At 46.0% G+C, this 18,228-nt stretch overlaps 1 protein-coding gene across 2 annotated transcripts in view; it reads right to left on the bottom strand.

The window, feature by feature from the left end:
- Nucleotides 1-6,805: 6,805 nt before the first annotated feature.
- Ube4b (ubiquitination factor E4B) overlaps nt 6,806-18,228 on the bottom strand; it is a 114,592-nt gene continuing 103,169 nt past the window's right edge. For both annotated transcript variants that reach the window (XM_048350205.1, XM_048350204.1), the window contains 4 exons: nt 16,721-16,912; nt 9,922-10,096; nt 8,657-8,803; nt 6,806-8,122 (listed from right to left, as the gene is read on the bottom strand). In XM_048350205.1, the coding sequence (XP_048206162.1) occupies nt 8,061-8,122; nt 8,657-8,803; nt 9,922-10,096; nt 16,721-16,912 (576 nt within the window). In that variant the 3' untranslated portion in view covers nt 6,806-8,060. The remainder of the gene's footprint in view (nt 8,123-8,656; nt 8,804-9,921; nt 10,097-16,720; nt 16,913-18,228) is intronic.

Genomic DNA, 18,228 nt, shown 5'->3' with positions numbered 1-18,228 from the left:
CTCGTGTATACAAGGCAAACTCTCTTGCCACTAGGCCATATCTCCAGCCCTCAATAACTACTTTTGTACAACTACTTAGAGATAATAAAATGATACCCATATATATAATATGAAAAGGGGTCTTATTCTAGTGCTCAGGAGACAGATCTGATGATCATGGAAGCCATCTGGGACAGAAACATCTTTGAGACTCCATCTCCAAATAACCAGCAAAAAGCTACATTAGAAGCCTGGTCCTGGTGGCTCACGCCTGTAATCCTAGCTATTCAGGAGACTGCAATTGGAGGATTGTAGTTCAAAGCCAGCCAGGGCTTTGAGGGATGTTTATCTCCAATTAACCAGTAAAAAGCTGGACGTGGAGGCATGACCCAAATGATAGAGTGGCAGCCTTGCAAGCATAAGACTCCAAGTTCACTTCTAGTACCACCTAAATAGCGCCCCCCCCAATCCCATTTGTTATTCTTGAAATACGATGCGGACATTCTTCCCATTGAGAAGTAGGGTCTTTGCTTGCATCTCTTGAAGCTGATGGCCTGTGGCTGCAGTTTTAGGTCAGAACAACCCTGCTTCCGCCTGGTCCTTTTGGGATCTGGTCATTACGTTTTATGCCAGTGGAGACCAAATGGACTCACTCCTGTCCCATACTCCCCTTTGAGGCCTACCCCCAGGGCAGGGGTACCAGCCTAAAGCCAGTTGCAAGCTGGCTACTTTTTGGCCATAATCCTTTACGTTCCCTGAGTGAGAATTGGATAGCTGGGCTCCATCAAACCCAAACCATCACAGATGATAAAAATCTCAGCTTCTGTGTGATGTCTTTTGCAGCAGGATTTAGGTCCCAGTTAGCTGTGGGTGGCATTGCAACAAAGCAGGATACATGCGGCATTGGCTTTGGGAATGGGTGACAGGCAGTAGATAGGAGCTCATTGAAGGAAACTGACAGTAGAGCCAAAAGTCAATGAGAAGCTGGAGACCTTTCTATGGTAGTGATGGAGACTTTGTCAATACTGCATGAACTCAGGGCCTCATGCTCACTCGGCTGGCGCTTTCTCATTTGAGATTGGAATCTAGTAAACATTTCTGCCTGGGTTAGCTTCAAACTGTGATCTTCCAGTTCTCAGCCTCCCAAGTAGCTAGGATTACATGGATGATTCCCAGGTGCCTGGCTTTGGTTCTTCTTCAGACAGGGTCTTGCCTGAGACAAATCCTTTTATTTTTGCCTGGCTGGGACCAAAGATGAGAACCATCATGCCTGGCTTACTGATTTATTGATTGAGACCGGGAGTCTAGAGGCTAGGGCTGGCCTTGAACTCTGATTCTCCCAACTGCTATATAATAAGTAGCTGGGATGACAGATGTAAACCACCATGCCCAGCTCAGGTAAGGATGTTTCAAAGCAAAATAATGAACACTTTATGTACTAGCTTTCTGCCACCATAATCAATATTTGTAGTCACGAACTTGCAAAGACAAGACTGATGTTGTTTCCAGTCTGAAGACTGTGATTGAGGAATGGCGCTGGTTTGGGTCTGTCAAGGTCGTAGATCATGGCAGGAGTGCATGGAATACTGCTCGCCTTACCGAGCAGGCCTCATCTCCCACCCACCCCCCATTGAGACACACCTCCAATAAGCTGAAAACCCCACTAGGCTACACCGCCTATGGGATCCACTGTCCCCCTCCCAGCACCATCTTGGGGAGCAAGTCTTTCCTTCATGCACCTTTGGGGAACACTCAAGATCCATACTATGAAATACCACTAGACTACCGCTCATTACAAGAGCTAGCTTAAGAAATGAGCTGGGTGCCAGTGGTTAAGGATTATAATCCTAGCTACTTCGGAGACTGGGAAGGGGAGGACTGTGGGTTGAAAGGCAGGTTCAAGGCCATACTAGGCAGACGGTTTGAGAAACCCCTTTTCCACCCATATTTCAGCATGATGGTATGCATCTGTCATTCCTAGATATGTGGGAGGCTGAGATCAGGAGGGTCCCAGCTGAGGCAGAAATGTCTGAGACTCCATAGCAACAGAAGTTGGCCACGGAAGCTCACACCTGTCATACCAGCTATGACAGAAAGCTGACACTAGGCACATCAATGTGCAGGAATGTGCATGGCCAGGAAGCAGACCCTACCTTAAAAATAACCAGTGCAAAAGAAAAGAAGGAAAAGGGTGATGGCTTTTCTCAATAGTAGAGCAGCGCAAAGACCTGAGTTCAAACTCTAGTACCCCCCACCCCCATACAATTAAGAAATGCCTCTGCCTTACATAGAAAAGGAGGGTGGGCTGTAGTTCAGGATTGAGGTTGATAAAGTGTTCCGGAATTCCATATGGTGCCTGGACCTCTAAACCACACATCCTCAACCCCATTAGAGCCTCTTTAAAAGAAAATTCCCAACACTTAACACCCCCTTTACTATCCTGAAATGAAATTTGTAGATATTATAACACATGTAAACACAGAACTTTTTTCTTTTTTGCCAGTCCTGGGACTTGAACTCAGGGCCTGGCTACTGTCCCTGAGCCTCTTTGTGTTCAAGGCTAGAGCTCTACCACTTGAGCCACAGCACCACTTCTGGCTTTTTCTAAGTAGGTTATTGGGAATAAAGAGTCCCACGGACTCTTCTGCCCAGGCTGGCTTTGAACCGTGATCCTCAGATCTCAGCCTCCTGAGTAGCTAGGATGACAAGGTGTGAGCCACTGGTGCTCTGGATTTTTTGGTGGTGCTCCGGATTGAATCCAGGCCCTGGTGCATGCTAGGCAGGCGCTGTACCAGCGAGCTGCACCCGCTCCCCCCCCCCCCCCCCCCAAGCAGCTATTACTATGAGGGAAGACAAAGGGCATAAGCAGAGCCGATAATGACTGAGACTCAGGGAAGAGTCGTGGGCCTGGTGAATGCTGGAATTCATTCTGTGGGTAGAGCTGAGAGATCTGTGTGTAGATTGGGGGCGGGGGTGGGGGGGGGCACAACACGAGTCAAGGCTGCCTCTGCAAGTGTTGCCCTGGAAAGGCGTTGGCACTTTCAGCGACAGAGAGCCCAAGAGAGACAGGACTTGGGTGATGAGAAAGAAAGGTTAAAACTTGCGGGTCTATAGTGAGTGGCTAGAAATGAACAAAAACCGTGAGCTTGATATCATCTAACCATTTAAAATGAGTATCAGGTGAAAAGCTGACTCTGCGGTCCAAGTCCTTTCCAGAATGCTCTGCGGTTTCCCCATGTGTCCTTGGGCACCATTCTGAACCATTCTGGCTGTGGAACATTCTGGAATACTGTCATGTGGCAGGAGTGTGATGAGATCAGTCTCTGAAGCTTAGACTCATGTACCAGCCAGGCTGCACTATTTCCTTTTAATGTGACTATTAAGGATTACGTTAGTTAATACATGCATGTGTCCTGCATGAAGAATATATTCGAGAAACAGAAATTACTACCAGCCCATTTATTTCTTGCAGCCCAACACTAGCTGATATCAACATCCTATCTGTGGTCAGGAGGTACAGTGGCTCATGCCTGTAATCCTAGCTACTCCAGAGGTTGGGATGTGAGGATTGCAGTTCAAAGCCAGCTTGGGCAAGAAAGTCTATGAGACACTTATCTCCTAATAATCACCAGAAACTGGGGCTGGGAATATGGCCTAGTGGCAAGAGTGCTTGCCTCGTATACATGAAGCCCTGGGTTCGATTCCTCAGCACGACATATAGAAAATGGCCAGAAGTGGCGCTGTGGCAGAGTGCTGGCCTTGAGCAAAAAGAAGCCAGGGACAGTGCTCAGGCCCTGAGTCCAAGGCCCAGGACTGGCAAAAATAAAATAAAATTAAAATTAATCACCAGAAACTGGAAGTGGCGCTGTGGCTCAAACTAGTAGAGTGCTAGCCATGAGCAAACAAACAATCAGCTCAGGGACAGCGCATAGGCCCCGTTCAAGCCCCAAGGCAAGACCTTCATCTTACCTAATAAGAAGGGCACAGTGGCATGTATATATAATCCTAGTTATGCAAGTGTTTGTAGGTAGTGGTCTGAGGATGGCCTGGGCAAAAATGCAAGACTCATTAAAATATAAGTAAAACAGGGGCCGGGAATATGGCTTAATGGCAGAGTGCTTGCCTAGCATGCATGAAACCCGGTTTGATTCCTCAGCACCACATATATAGAAAAAGCCCAAAGTGGTGCTGTGGCTCAAGTGGTAGAGTGCTAGCCTTAAGCAAAAGAAGCGCAAAGACAGTGCCCAGGCTGAGTTCAAGCCCCAGGACTGGTTAAAAAAAAAAAAAAAAAGTCAACAAAAAGGGGTAGGGTGGGGGCATAGATTGAGGTAGAGAGTCTGCCTAGCAAGCATGAGGACCTGAGTCAAAAACTAAAACAAATCAAAACATTCCTGGTCAGATAGTGCCCAGTTAGTACCCCAGTAAATACATGGTGCAATTCACTATTTTAGGTCCCAAACTCAAAGGTTACAAAGTGAAGAAGATAACACCCTGGGGTGGTTTCAGAAGGTGTGCTACCAAATCCTTCCTAGAATCCACACAACCGTGAGTCATAAAATGAGTAAAAAGTTATTTTAATCATCTTCTAAGGCCCTTTGGTCGACCAGATTCCTAGATGCCGTATCTTCTTTGACATCTTCCCTTTAGTCCAGCTCTACTTTCAGAATAGTTTGCATTTTAATATCTAGAACCACAGATTGAAGGCAAACAAATGTTTCTGTGGAACAGCCACCCTGCACTCTCAAAACAGAAATCCCCAACATCTTTCCCCTCGAGACAGTTACAGGAGACAGGCTGCCCCTCCCCCCCCATTGGAACTTCATTGGAACTTTGGAATTTTGACTCCATCAAGTGAATGTGGAGCTACAAAGCAGAAATTATACTCTGGGAAAGGGGTGATTTAAATAGTACAACAAAATGTATGCCCCTGGGGCTGGGACTATGGCCTAGTGGCAAAGTGCTCGCCTCATATACATGAAGCCCTGGGTTCGATTCCTCAGCACCACGAATATAGAAAAAGCTGGAAGTGGCTCTGTGGCTCAAGTGGCAGAGTGCTAGCCTTGAGCAAAAAGAAGCCAGGGACAGTGCTCAGGCCCTGAGTTCAAGCCCCAGAACTGGCCAAAAAAAAAAAAAAAGTATGCCCCTGAGTTTTATAATCTGGGTGAAGAGATAGCAGTGGATATTGTGAGCCCAATAAAGAAACAAGACCAGATAAGGAGCTAGTAAACATAATTTGAGGAATGCACATAAGTAAGTGAGTGATGAGTAAGTAGTTGGGCTGGGATGTAGCTCAGTAGCAAAGTGCTTGTCTAGCAAGTGCAAAAAAAAAAAAAGAAGACAGGGGCTGGGGATATAGCCTAGTGGCAAGAGTGCCTGCCTCGGATACATGAGGCCCTAGGTTCGATTCCCCAGCACCACATATACAGAAAACGGCCAGAAGCGGCGCTGTGGCTCAAGTGGCAGAGTGTTAGCCTTGAGCGGGAAGAAGCCAGGGACAGTGCTCAGGCCCTGAGTCCAAGGCCCAGGACTGGCCAAAAAAAAACAAAAAAAAAAAAAAAAAAGAAGACAGAAAATACAGTTAACAAAAAAGTAGTTATCTGTATGGTGGGATTACTGGTAATTTTCACTTGTGGGTATACACACATATAATTCATTTATTCATTTATTTATTTATTGCCAGTCCTGGGCCTTGGACTCAGGGCCTGAGCACAGTCCCTGGCTTCTCTTTGCTCAAGGCTAGCACTCTGCCACTTGAGCCACAGCGCCACTTCTGGCTGTTTTCTATATATGTGGTGCTGGGGAATCGAACCCAGGGCTACATGTATATGAGTCAAGCACTCTTGCCAGTAGGCTATATTCCCAGCCCCCACACACATATAATGTATATCATGGAAAATGTGCTACAGTGAATAAATTGTATTTTGTGGGGAGGCAGAGGAAAGCAAGTCCAAATATGCTCCAGAGGAGTAGAAAAGAGGCCAAGGCTTGAGTTCTAGAACCTGGATATTTGTCCCTCAAGTAACTGGCCAGTAGACATTGAGCAATAACATCTCTGCATCCTCTACCCTGATCTATTTAAAACAAAACAGAAGCTAGGTGTTGATCGATCACACCTGTAATCCTAGCTACTCAGGAGGCTGAGATCTGAGGATTGAGGTTCAAAGCTAGCCCAATCAGGAAAGTTGGTGACACTCTTTATTTCAAATTACCTAGCAAAAAACTTGAAGTGGAGGTGTGGTTCAAGAGATAAGAATGTCAGCTTTGAGTGTAAAGAAGCTAAGCATGAATGTGAGGCCCTGAGTTCAAGTCCTAGTACCAAAAAAATGAAAAAGAAAACAGAACAAGTGGGAAATAAATACAAAGGTCTTTTCCTGAGAAGTGTGAAGTGCTCCATATTGCTAGCAGTCACTACTCCAGGTGTTTAGAGAAATGCTTGTGCAGGCCAGGGGATGGAACTCAGTGAAGAGTGCTAACTTAGTATGTGCAAGGTCCGGGATTCAATCTCCAGAACTGCTAAATTTTAGACATGCTAATGAGTGGGTGGGGCTTGAGCAGGGACCTAGAAGGCCTGGGACAAGATCTCTGAGGTGAAGCAGTTCCTGGAGCCAGGAGGCCCAGTGTAACAAAGCTCGGCCTCTCCAGTGGTGAAATCAGAACCAAATTCAGCGGCAAGGCTAATGTGGATGGGAAAGTTTTATTTTAAAAATAGCAGCTTCTAATTGCTGCCAGAAAAACTAATTCACCACAGGCACTCTCCTTTGGCTCTTGTGTCTCCCTCCCCCTTTTTCTTTCCACAAAAAGAAGAGACTCAAAGAAGATTCCTTCCGACTGTGTATCACCATTTATTGTAGTTTGCATTAGGAATTGAACAAAGAAAGACATTGTCTGTGGAGGGGAAAAAAAGGAAAAGAAAAAAGAAAGTATGTTTTTGTAGACTTAATTTCTTCAAAACACTTTATGGTTTCAAATCCTTTTTTTACCCCAGAGGAAATTCAAGAATTCAAGTCTGTCGCATAGAGAGCAGTAATACAAAATGAACGAACGTCTTATGCTCGCGTGTGCATGTGGTTGTGTGTCTGGGTGTTCAACAGGCAGACATGCTCCCACATTTTTTGCACCCCTTTTTTGCTTTGGTAAGGCCAAACCCCAAAGGACACGTCATACAAATGAACCCTGGGTTGAGGAGTTGATTTACCCTCAGAGGAGCACGGTAAAAGTTTGGAACTGTCACATAGCATTAAAAAACCCCAACCCTCACCCCATCCCCCCAGACGCACAAGTCCTGATGCTGAAGCCACTCCGCAGCTGCACCTGCCGCTTGGATTCCTAATTCAGGGCGTGTTAGAAGGACCAGAGCAACAGGATTCTCTTCATTTCTTTTTTAACAATAAAAAAATTTAATAGGGACATTTTAAAAGAAAAAAAACCTGAAATTCAAATTCTGAAAATATTTTGCCTTTTTTATTAATCATGTCATCTAACACCAATTAAAAAAACAAATATGTGAATATGATATAAAAATACGATCCCGGGATTAACACTTTGTCGCAGGCACAGTTATCTCACAGAATATATGGTTTGGAGGGCTGGGGAAATGAGTTTGTTTTTGTTTTTGCTTCTCTTTAAAAAATCCAGAGCAGTGCAAGTAGGGCCTGGAGGGAGGAGAGGGGGAGAGATTCTTTAGCAGCAAAATGTCCAAGTTCTCTAATCACAATCAAATTAATGGACACTGGATTTAAAAACAAAAACAAAACAAAACAAAAACAAAAGATGAAGGGGAAGCTGCCCCGCCCACCGGTCACCACTAAGACTTCCACTGTGACGTGTGAAGGACGTGCTTTATTACACAGGCAATCCTAGCCCGTCCCCAAGCTTCTCACTGTGGGTGTCACTTAAATATATGTACAGGAACCGGGCTCCTCTCTCCACGGGCCTGCAGGCCGCTGCTGTTTGGTCACTCTGGGCGGGGGCTCGGGATCTGGCAAGGCGTGCTTGCCAAGGCTCGAGCAGCAGCTTCACGGCAGACACTGACCGCGTCTGCCCCGCTGGCCTGGCTTCCAGAAGCGGTGGAGAGGGATGGCTTAGTGATCGCTGCTCTGCTTCTCTCTCATCCACGCTTGGATCTGTTCTTTCAGTTCTGGCACTGAGAGAGAAAAGGAAGGGGGATTAATGTCCCAGATAGGAGGGCTTTTCAGCAATCGCTCTGTAAGTGGAAGCGAGGCCTCTCTTTCCTTCACTAAGCTCATGAAAGAGAAGTGCTAAACTGATAGCAGAAAAGAGCAGAGGGCTGGTGTCTCTTCCATAGGAAGAACACACACTGGGTAGTTCTCTACAGTTGATAGGTTTCCCTTTCTTGGCTAATTTTTCTCTTTCACTCTTTAAGTCTCTCTCTTTTTTGGTGCCAGTACTGAGGCTTGAACTCAGCACCTCACACTCTTGCCTTTTTTTGCTTAAGTGCTTTACCATTTGAGCCACACCTCACTTGCAGCTTTTTGCTGGCTAATTGGAGATAACTGGCTAATTGGTTTTGTCTGTGTGGGCTGGCTTCAAACCCCACTCCTCAGATCGCAGCCTCCTGAGTCGCCAGGATCCAATGCAGGGCTTGGCTGATCTCTTGATACAGGACTCTGGCTGCACTGAGGGGTCGGCACTGCCACTCGGGTAGTGCCCTCCCTACCTGGTTCTAGCATGCTCTCCGTCAGCGTCTGGCGGTTGAAGGGGTCAGTGGGAGAGTTCAGCAGGTGCCGCAGGATGATGGAGCGGTCCATGATGGTGCCAGAGGGCAGGCGCACGGGGTCAGTCATCAGCGTGTCCATCAGAGGGTCTGCAGAGACACAGCAAAGCAAACTGACCTTAGGATAGAGGCTGCACATGAAAAACAGAGCAAAACCAAGCCCCTCCTACCAATGAAAAGCACACCCGATAGAGCAGCTATCAAAATGGCCTGAGCAAGTCCCCAAGCTGAGAAGCAAGCCAGCGTGAGATAAAGGTATGCGCACAGTCTTCTGCAGAGGGAAGGAGCACCCAGCAGCCAGGACCCTTCCTTAGGGTCTCAGGATTCTCAGAAAGGGCAAATCCTGAAAGGCAAAACCATCTTTAAGGGCTGGGAATATGGCCTAGTGGCAAGAGTGCTTGCCACGTATACATGAAGCCCTGGGTTCGATTCCTCAGCACCACATATATAGCAAAGGCCAGAAGTGGCGTTGTGGCTCAAGTGGCAGAGTGCTAGCCTTGAGCAAAAAGAAGCCAGGGACAGTGCTCAGGCCCTGAGTCCAAGCCCCAGGACTGGCAAAAACCAAAACCAAAACAAAAAACATCTTTAAAATATGCAGGATAACCCAGTTTGAAATTGGGCTAAGGAGGTTTTCTTTGAAAAAAAATTACGAGTTAGAAAGAGGCAAAGGTGGGCTGGGGATATGGCCTAGTGGCAAGAGTGCTTGCCTCATATACGTGAGGCCCTGGGTTCAATTCCCCAGCACCACATATACAGAAAATGGCCAGAAGCGGCGCTGTGGCTCAAGTGGCAGAGTGCTAGCCTTGAGCAAAAAGAAGCCTGAGGGCCCTGAGTCCAAGGCCCAGGACTGGCAAAAAAAAAAAAAAAAAAGAAAGAGGCAAATGTAATTCAGCCAAAACCTTTCAAGAAGCAACTAAGGCTGGGTGCTGGTGGCTCACGCCTGTCATCCTAGCTACTCAGGAGGCTGAGATCTAAGGATCACAGTTCAAAGCCAGCCCAGACAGCGAGACTTTTATCTCCAGTTAACCACCAGAAAACTGGAAGTAGTGCTAGCCTTGAGCAAAAAGAGTTCAGGGACAGTGCCCAGGCCCTGAGTTCAAGCCCCAGGACCAAAAAAAGCAAAAAGCAACTAAGGATGCTGTCACAGAAGGAAGAAGCAGACGGTGCCCAATTAACTCAAAGATGTGAGCACAAACTGGGCCACTCGCCTCTGAACTCGTCCGGGGCGTCACTGTAGTCGATCTCTGCCCGGGCGTTCTTAGCCACTATCTCTTCGACTTTCTCGGCAAGAAGCTTAAACTTCTCTATTGCTATTGTGGATTTGATTCCTGCCTTCCGCATCTTGGAAATGACTTCTTCAAACAGTTCCTTGCTGTAGGATCTCTGCAGATGAAGAAAGGTAACATGAGGGGTTAGGCAGAAAAAAGAAGCTGCAGAAAAGATCTGAAGTATGACCTAGCTGAGGTCTTTCAACTGTACATAGTTACATCCTAGCTACTCACCACTCTTTCTCTATGTACCTGCAGCCACACGGGGGACATACTTTATGCATACACCAAGACTGGGGCAATGTAGCAAACTGTGTACAATTGGATTAAGGCAAATGGGGATTTCTGAAAATCTGAAGCGAGCACAAAGGAAATCAAATCCATTTTAGTATTGCAAAGCACTGTACCCTAGCAGTCCATGAGGAGGTGGAAACTGCTTGTCCATGAAAGTAAACACAGGAAAAACAACCCAGTGTTGTCTACACTGGAAAGAGCTTCCTCCTATTCACTATCAATTCTTGAAGATTAGTCCAACAATATCAGGTGTCAGGTATCCCACTGGCTTTGAGCAACTCTAGTCCACAGGTAAAGTCCCGAAAACAGACGTGAGACATGGCCAAAGAGAGAAGAGATTAGAGGACTAGTGTCCACCATGGACGCAGACCTCACTTTCCAGCTTTGTGATGTTGGCAAGTCCCAACCTTTCCTAAGTTCATTCCTTTGTTTCTTTTGGTCAGTTGTGGAGCTTGAACTCAGGGCTTACGTGCTGTCCCCGAGCTGCTTTTGCTCAAGTCTAGCACTTTACCACTCTGAGCCACAGTGCTACTTCCAGTTTTCTAGTGGTTGATTAGAAATGAAGACTTGGTGAGCCAGCTGGGCGCTGGTGACACAGGCCTATAATCCTAGCCACTCAGGAGGCTGGGATCTGAGGATCACTGTTTAAAGCCAGCCCTGGCGGGAAAGTCCCTAAGACCCTTATCTCTCAATTGACCACTAGAAAACCAGAAGTGGAGCTATGATTTAAAGTGGTAGAGTGCTAGCCTTGAGCAGAAAAGCTCAGGGACAGTGCCCAGGCCATGAGTTCAAGCACCATGACAGACAAGATGGTGTGAGAGAGTGATATAATCTTTTCTTGACTTGTAAGACAGTAAGAAGCAGTGCATCCAGCTCCCCCCCGGAGAAGAGCTGTCCAGCTTCCGGGGCTGCTGCATGATGCCACTGTCCCCTGGGACCTCTGCTTTCTTTTCCCTGTGGAGTCAGCACCATGCAGCATGAATGCATCTCACAGTCGTCGTCTTCTGGAGCACGGGACTGGAATTCCACACCTTTCTTCTTTCTTGTTTTCCACTTCCGTTTCTAAGTACGTCATATGGCTGCTTGGTCTGCACACCTACTCCCCTTACTAGCCATGCAGCCGAGAGGAAAAGGCGGAGAGGAAAGTGCTTGCAGGGTGGTGGCCGGGCCTGGCAATACTCAGAAGAGGCAATTTTGGAATCCTAAAAAAGTTCAGGTTACAGTTGTCTACAGCTAAATTACTACATTAATTCATCAAATTCTTCATTTTTTCCCCTGGGTTTAGACTCAAAGCCTTGCAGTGATTGTCTGGCTTACTTGCTCGGCTGATACTCTACCACCAAAGCCATGCCTCCAGTCTTGCTTTTTTGTGGTAATTTGCCAGATAGGTTCTCTCAAACCTTTCTGCCTGGGACTTTCCATGATCAGCCTCCTGCATAGTCAGGAATAGCAGGAGCCACCAGTGCCCTGCTCAGCCAATTGTTTATTTAGTGTTCATTCCTTATGATCCAAGTAAGCCACAAAGGAGAGATGACTGAAATATGACAGTAAAAACAAGAGGGGTAAACATGCCAGGAAATGGATGGAGAGGAAGGACTGCTACAGAAGCTAGGGGCCAGTGCACCTCTTCGAACAATCAGCTATGAAGCCCATCTGTGATCTTCACAAAGCCTCCCCTACTGCACTGCCAAAGGACTATGAGCTCTCAGCCAGCACCCTGGTGCCTGCTTCAGGGTGAATGACCCTAAGCTCCAGCAGTGTGGCGGGAGTGGAGGAGTCACGGGGTACTTCTACTAAGGGGACCTGGCATTCAGTGTCAGAGAGCAGCAGCAGGGCAGCACCCACACGCACCCACTCAGATTTGGTGTGGCGGAGGCCAGAGCAGCAGCACCAGTGCTGTTCCGGGCTGTAAGGACCTTTCACAGCAAACACAACATTCACACGGGTATCTCTTCAGCATAGACTAAATAGGGGCGCAGTATCTAGAACATACAGGGAGCTCTTCCAACCTAACAGGAACATACAACATACATTCAATTAAAAAGGATCAAAGGACTTAACAGAAATTTCCTCCAGAATGGCCTGAAACACATGAAAAAACAAACTGTCAACACCATTTCTAATTAAGGAAATGCAAATCAAAACCACTATGAAACACCACTTCAGTGCCACCAGGATGGCTCTTTGGGAAACAAATTTGTTAGCCAGAAATTAACAAGTGCTAAATGTGGAGAAATGTGAACCTTTGTCCATTTGGAGGTGTGTGTGGGGGCGTATGTGTCAAACAGTGTGGCAGCTGTGGAAAATGGTGTAGCTCCTCAAAAATGTTAAGACAGGATTACCATATGACCCAGCAATTCCACTTCCAGGCATATACTCAAACAACTGAAAACAGTTGCCCACGTCAAATAGTTATTACATGATTCTTTATAGCAGCATTATCCACAACCGCTAAAAGGTGGAAATAACCCAAATGTTCACCTATGGATGAGTGCATGAACAACTTACACAGCCACAGAATGAAGTTGTATCCAAGCATACAGAGGAATCAAGGGCTGAAATACTCAACAGTCTGAATGAAACCTCCAAACATTACTTCATTTACTTCCAGGGTGGTGGGAGTCAAACCCAGGGCCTCATGCTTACAGGCATGTATTCTAGCTTTAGCTCCTCAAAAATATTATTAAAGGAAGGAAGCCAAACACACAAAAGGTCACACATTACACAGCTCTATTTATATCAAATGTAAAGAATATGTAAAATGACAGAGATACCAGGCTGGTGGTAGGCAGGGGAAGTGGACAACGGCTGCTCAGTGGGCACGGTTTTCTTTCAGGATGATGAACGCCCTTTGGAGCCCAACAGAGAGGAGGGCTACACAATACTACGTGGCCTACGTGCCACTGAATGCTTTTTTTTTTTTTTCCCCAGTCAGGGCCTGAGCACTGTCCCTGGCTTCTTTTTGCTCAAGGCTAGCACTCTGCCACTTGAGCCACAGCGCCACTTCTGGCCATTTTCTATATATGTGGTGCTGGGAATCGAACCCAGGGCTTCATGTATATGAGGCAAGCACTCTTGCCACTAGGCCATATCCCCAGACCCCACTGAATGCTTTGAATGGTTAATTTTGGTTAGGAGCATGGCTCAAGTGGTAGATTGCCAACCTTGAACAAAAAAAGCCAAGCAAGAGCACAAGGCCCTGAGTTCAAGCCCTTTCAGAAAGGGCATCGAAAACAAAAGGAACACCACCTAAAAACCACCATGCTGCCAAAAACAAAGAGCAAAACCTTCCCACCAAAAATGGCACTACATTTGTGAAGTAACAATTAACTTAGGAAGACTGCATGGAAGATGTGTGACTTTAGGTGGGCTCTTTATTTTTTAAGGAAAAAGTAGTTAAGAGACAATGCTTCCTGACTACTGGACAAGCAATCTGTCTGTGCAGTCGAGTCTGCTGCCAGAGCAATCCCAGCCTCAGTGCCCACTGCGCTCCTGTGAGACCTCCTTGTACTAGGTGCCACTCGGCTATGAAGCCCAGAACTCTTCCTGCACCCTGGCATCATGCTGCCAATCTCATGGATCTCTGACTTCTCTCCCGCTCACTCCTGGTACACAGGGAGGAACAGTCTCAGAGTCCTTTTGTGTAAAACTATCATTTTTATCTTTTGTTTTCCCATGAAAACAAGACACACCAAAGCAGACCACTGCCATTACTGCCGAAGGAGAAAATGAAACTCTGCTGCTTCTCCTGTTTCTTGCTTGCTATCTTTCCACTCTAGTCTCTCAAACCATCTTTTAAAACAACAAGCAGGCAGGGCCCCAATCAGCTTAGGGCCAATATGAACAAACAATGCCCAACAACCAGTTCAATCAACATCTGTAAAAGAAGCAAAGGGATCACTTAACCATGGTTTGCTCCCAGGGTTGGGGAATGTGGCTCAACAAAAGCGAGTTTGCCTGATAAGTACAAGCACCTGAGTTTGGGTCTTCAGCACTGCTCCCCTGCCCCCCGCCCCCACCCTTGGGTTCTGCTTCCTATGTGTCACTGAAGGAGTACGTCTATGATTGAAGGAGATGCCAGCACAGGCCACCCCACGCCCACCATCCAAAGACATCATCAGCACTGTGGGTTCCACCGGCTCACAAGTGTGCCCACGCATCTGCATCATACATGATGCAGGGGCTAGGAGAATCCTCGTGTGATATGGCAGGCACAACAACAAGACCTACTGGGGAAGAGGGAGTATGCTGAAGACTGCTTCCAGATCTCTCAGAAGTAGACATGAGGAGCTCACAGGATGTGACATTCACATCTGGGCAGGAGACACCTGGGGACAGTCAGTCTGTCTAAGAAGCTACCTTGTACAGCCCACCTGGATGGGTGTGTTTTCCACTTCCCATCCCTCACTATAGACTACCACTTACCTTCACACTTAAATATGTACACTATTACACAGTTCTGGGCTAGAAAAACAGTAAATTTTTTAACATCTCCCCCAAATGACTACAGCTTTCTAACCGCTCACTTACAACCATATTTTATGGAAAAACTGCCTTAGATACATTCTTTTCCTTCATTGCAGATACTCTTTTAAGACTGCTTCCCTTGCTTGTATCAAAAAGCAGTTACAGGTATGTAGGTGTGGCTCAAATGGTAGAACATCAGCCCAGAAAGTGCTGAGGCCCTAGGTTCTAACCCCAGCACCATCACTACTTCAATCTTAGAACTCAGGAGGCTGAGACAGGAATACTTGAAGCTTAACGTCAGCCTGGTCTATATAGAAGACCTGTCATAATTAGTACATGTCTAGGACAGTCCTAGCAGAAGATCACAATAGCTCAATAGCTATGTACATATGAACACATAAGATAATGCTAAGCGAAATGAGCTCAACGTTATGGAAGTAGTTTTATCATTGTTGTTATTTTCAACATACCATGTAAAATTATGCCTTTTTCTTTTGTTTCTCTTCCCCATGCTTGTACCCCTGATGTCATGGTAACTGATTTTGGTACCCTGTGTATTGTATATGTTTATCGGAACCAGGGAAGGTAAGGGGAACATCAAAATGGAGAGACAAAGGATAAAAGGAGAACCAATGCAACAGTAATACTTACTAAACAATATGCTGGGGCTGGGAATATGGCTTAGTGGCAAGAGTGCTTGCCTCGGTTCGATTCCCCAGCACCATAAATATAGAAAATGGCCAGAAGTGTCGCTGTGGCTCAAGTGGCAGAGTGCTAGCCTTGAGCAAAAAGAAGCCAGGGTCCGTGCTCCGGCCCTGAGTCCAGGGCCCAGGACTGGCAAAACAACAAAAACCCCATAACAAACAAGAAGACAATATGCTGTAAACCAACTGTATAACTGGGGGGGGGGGGGGGGGGGGCGGTGTCAAGGGAGGGGGAAGGCGGGAGAAAAATGAGGGAGGAGGAGGTAACAAGTTTGATAAGAAATGTGCCTTACATATGAAACTATAATCCCTCTGTACATCACTTTGTCAACAAATAAACAAGCAAAAACCCCACCTACTATGAATTATAGCTGAATAAAAGCTATTTTTTTTAAAAAGAAAGTATCTATAATTTTTCTATTTTACTATTTTCTCTTTGGGTGATATATGGATAAAAAAAACTTTTTAGAATGCCTAGTGATGAGTAGTTTGTAGACCAATCCTGAGTAAAGATGGAGTCACAGACACAAACCTGGCACCTCTGGGCATTTAAATGTCAGGAAAGGGTGAGAATGTAGCACAGGGCCAGATGTCAAAAGTCCTCCCTCCATCCCACTAATTCGAGTTTGAGCAGGCTATATTTAACCTCTGTGCCTCAGTTTCCTCATTTTAAAAATGAGAAATTTAGCTGGGTTCTGGTGGCTCACACCTATAATCCTAGCTACTCAGGAGGCTTGAGGATAGTGATTCAAAGCCCCAGCTCTTATCTGCAATTAACCACCAGAAAACTGGAAGTGGCACTGTGGCTCAAAGTGCCCAGGCCCAGAGACTGTTCAAGCCCCACACTGACAAAAAAAGAAAAAAGAAAGAAGGAAAATTTAGTAGAATGCACATTATATAATATTGTGAGGACTGAGTGAAAATGTAGAAAGAAGTTAAGTGTGGCACACATTTACTAAACATGGGCCACCACTGTGACGAAGCTGATGCAGCACACTTCTGTGCGAGCAGAAGAGGGCTTACTGAGGGGAGGAGGATCAGAATTCAACTAGGAAACATCAGGAAGACAGATCTGTCCTCTACTGCCCAAGAAGGCGAACCAATTGATCTCCACCTTTCTCGCTACGGCAGTACTCCCATTTATACACTTCAAGCCACCATTTGAGAAGTGTCACTGTCCCTCCGTTCAGGTGAGGAAATTCAGGGTGGATGAGGTCTCTGTATGGGTGTGCAGAGCTCATCACCAGAGCGCCCAGTTCTCTGAAGGCACTGACCTGGTCATCGGCAATGGCCTTTGCAAACCGAGCACAGTCCAGCTGCAGGTAAATATCTGTCAGTTGGTCCAACAGCTTCTTGGGTTCAAATCCATACTTCTCTGGGTTCTCCACCTTCAAGTCACGACACTTGGGGCCACAGAGCTGCTGCAGATTAAAGTTAAGCATCGCAGCCAACCGGGGTCCAAGTTCCTGGAAGTCACAGGATGACAGGACAATTCATGCTGTGAGATGAGCACTGAGGACCCCAAACGCCTGGTTCAGGGGAAGAGCTGGTGGTTTTATCCTCAAAGACTCTCATACGTGGAAAGGACCCGCATCATAGCCAATGTCCCTTGTCTCACGTGGAAATTCCAATACTTAATGCAATGGTACAGGGCGACGACAGACTGAGAAACACCAACAAAAGGTTTGTTTTTCTTTAATAAAAAAAAGTCCATGCTTTTAATTATAGAAGTACTACTTCAAAGCCATCATTACTTCATGTGATATTTGCAATAATTTCAGAAGTCTCTGACAGTTCAACATGTGCCGGTCTTATTTACTTATCAAGAAATGTAAAATTGGGGTTGGGAATGTGGCTTAGTGGTAGAGTGCTTGCCTAGCATGCATGAAATCCCGGGTTTGATTTCTCAGCACCACATAAACAGAAAAGGCTGTAAGTGGTGCTGTGGCTCAAGTGGTGGAGTGCCAGCTTTGAGCATAGAGAAGCTCAGGGACAGAGCCCATTCCTTGAGTTCAAGACCCAGGAGTGGCAAAAAAAAAAAAAAAAAAAAAACACGAAATGAAAAATAGAAAATATATGTCTTCAATGGTTTTAAATATAGTCAACGAGACAAAGTGAACATACATACAACCATCAGAAAATGAAGATAAAATATACACAAGGGGACGGTATGCACTGTGATCAGGCAGATGCTGCTCTTAGACCCAGAGGAAAACCTGGTAGAAAAGCTTCCCTTTAAGTAACAAGGCTGCTGTGGAAAATGACTGTGTTTATACAACTTTGCCCCATATTCAGCCTTTTAAGATGCTGCTTTTGCACAAAGCACTCCTGAGTTGTTGGTGAGCAGCTGTGAAATAACAGGACATCTAGTCATTTTTCTTTAAAGTAGGACAGTTTTATACAGTTTTGGGCTATCCAGTAAAGGAGGCAAAAGGGTGAAGCAAAGGCACTGGAAAACCCCAAATCAGATGCAGACCTGAGAATGAGGGTGAAGGGTCAGAGCCATAGGCTATCCATGCATCATGGATCAGATTTGTGAGAGGCCTTGAAGGAAATTAACTTCCTTTATGGAGGTTTTGTTTTGTTTCTTTGCCAGTCCTGGGGCTTGACAGGGCCTGATCACTGTCCCTGGCTTCTTTTTGCCCAGGGCTTCATGTATACAAGGTGAGCACTTTACCACTAGGCCATATTCCCAGCCCAAAATGGAGATTTTTTTTTTTTAACTAAAAAGAGGCTTTATAATAATTTAGTCTCAAATGATTTACTATAGCTTCCTACCTTC

Source organism: Perognathus longimembris, chromosome 7 (genome assembly GCF_023159225.1).
Source record: "Perognathus longimembris pacificus isolate PPM17 chromosome 7, ASM2315922v1, whole genome shotgun sequence".
Classification (NCBI taxonomy): Eukaryota; Metazoa; Chordata; class Mammalia; order Rodentia; family Heteromyidae; genus Perognathus; species Perognathus longimembris.
This window is presented reverse-complemented; position numbering and strand designations above follow the sequence as displayed.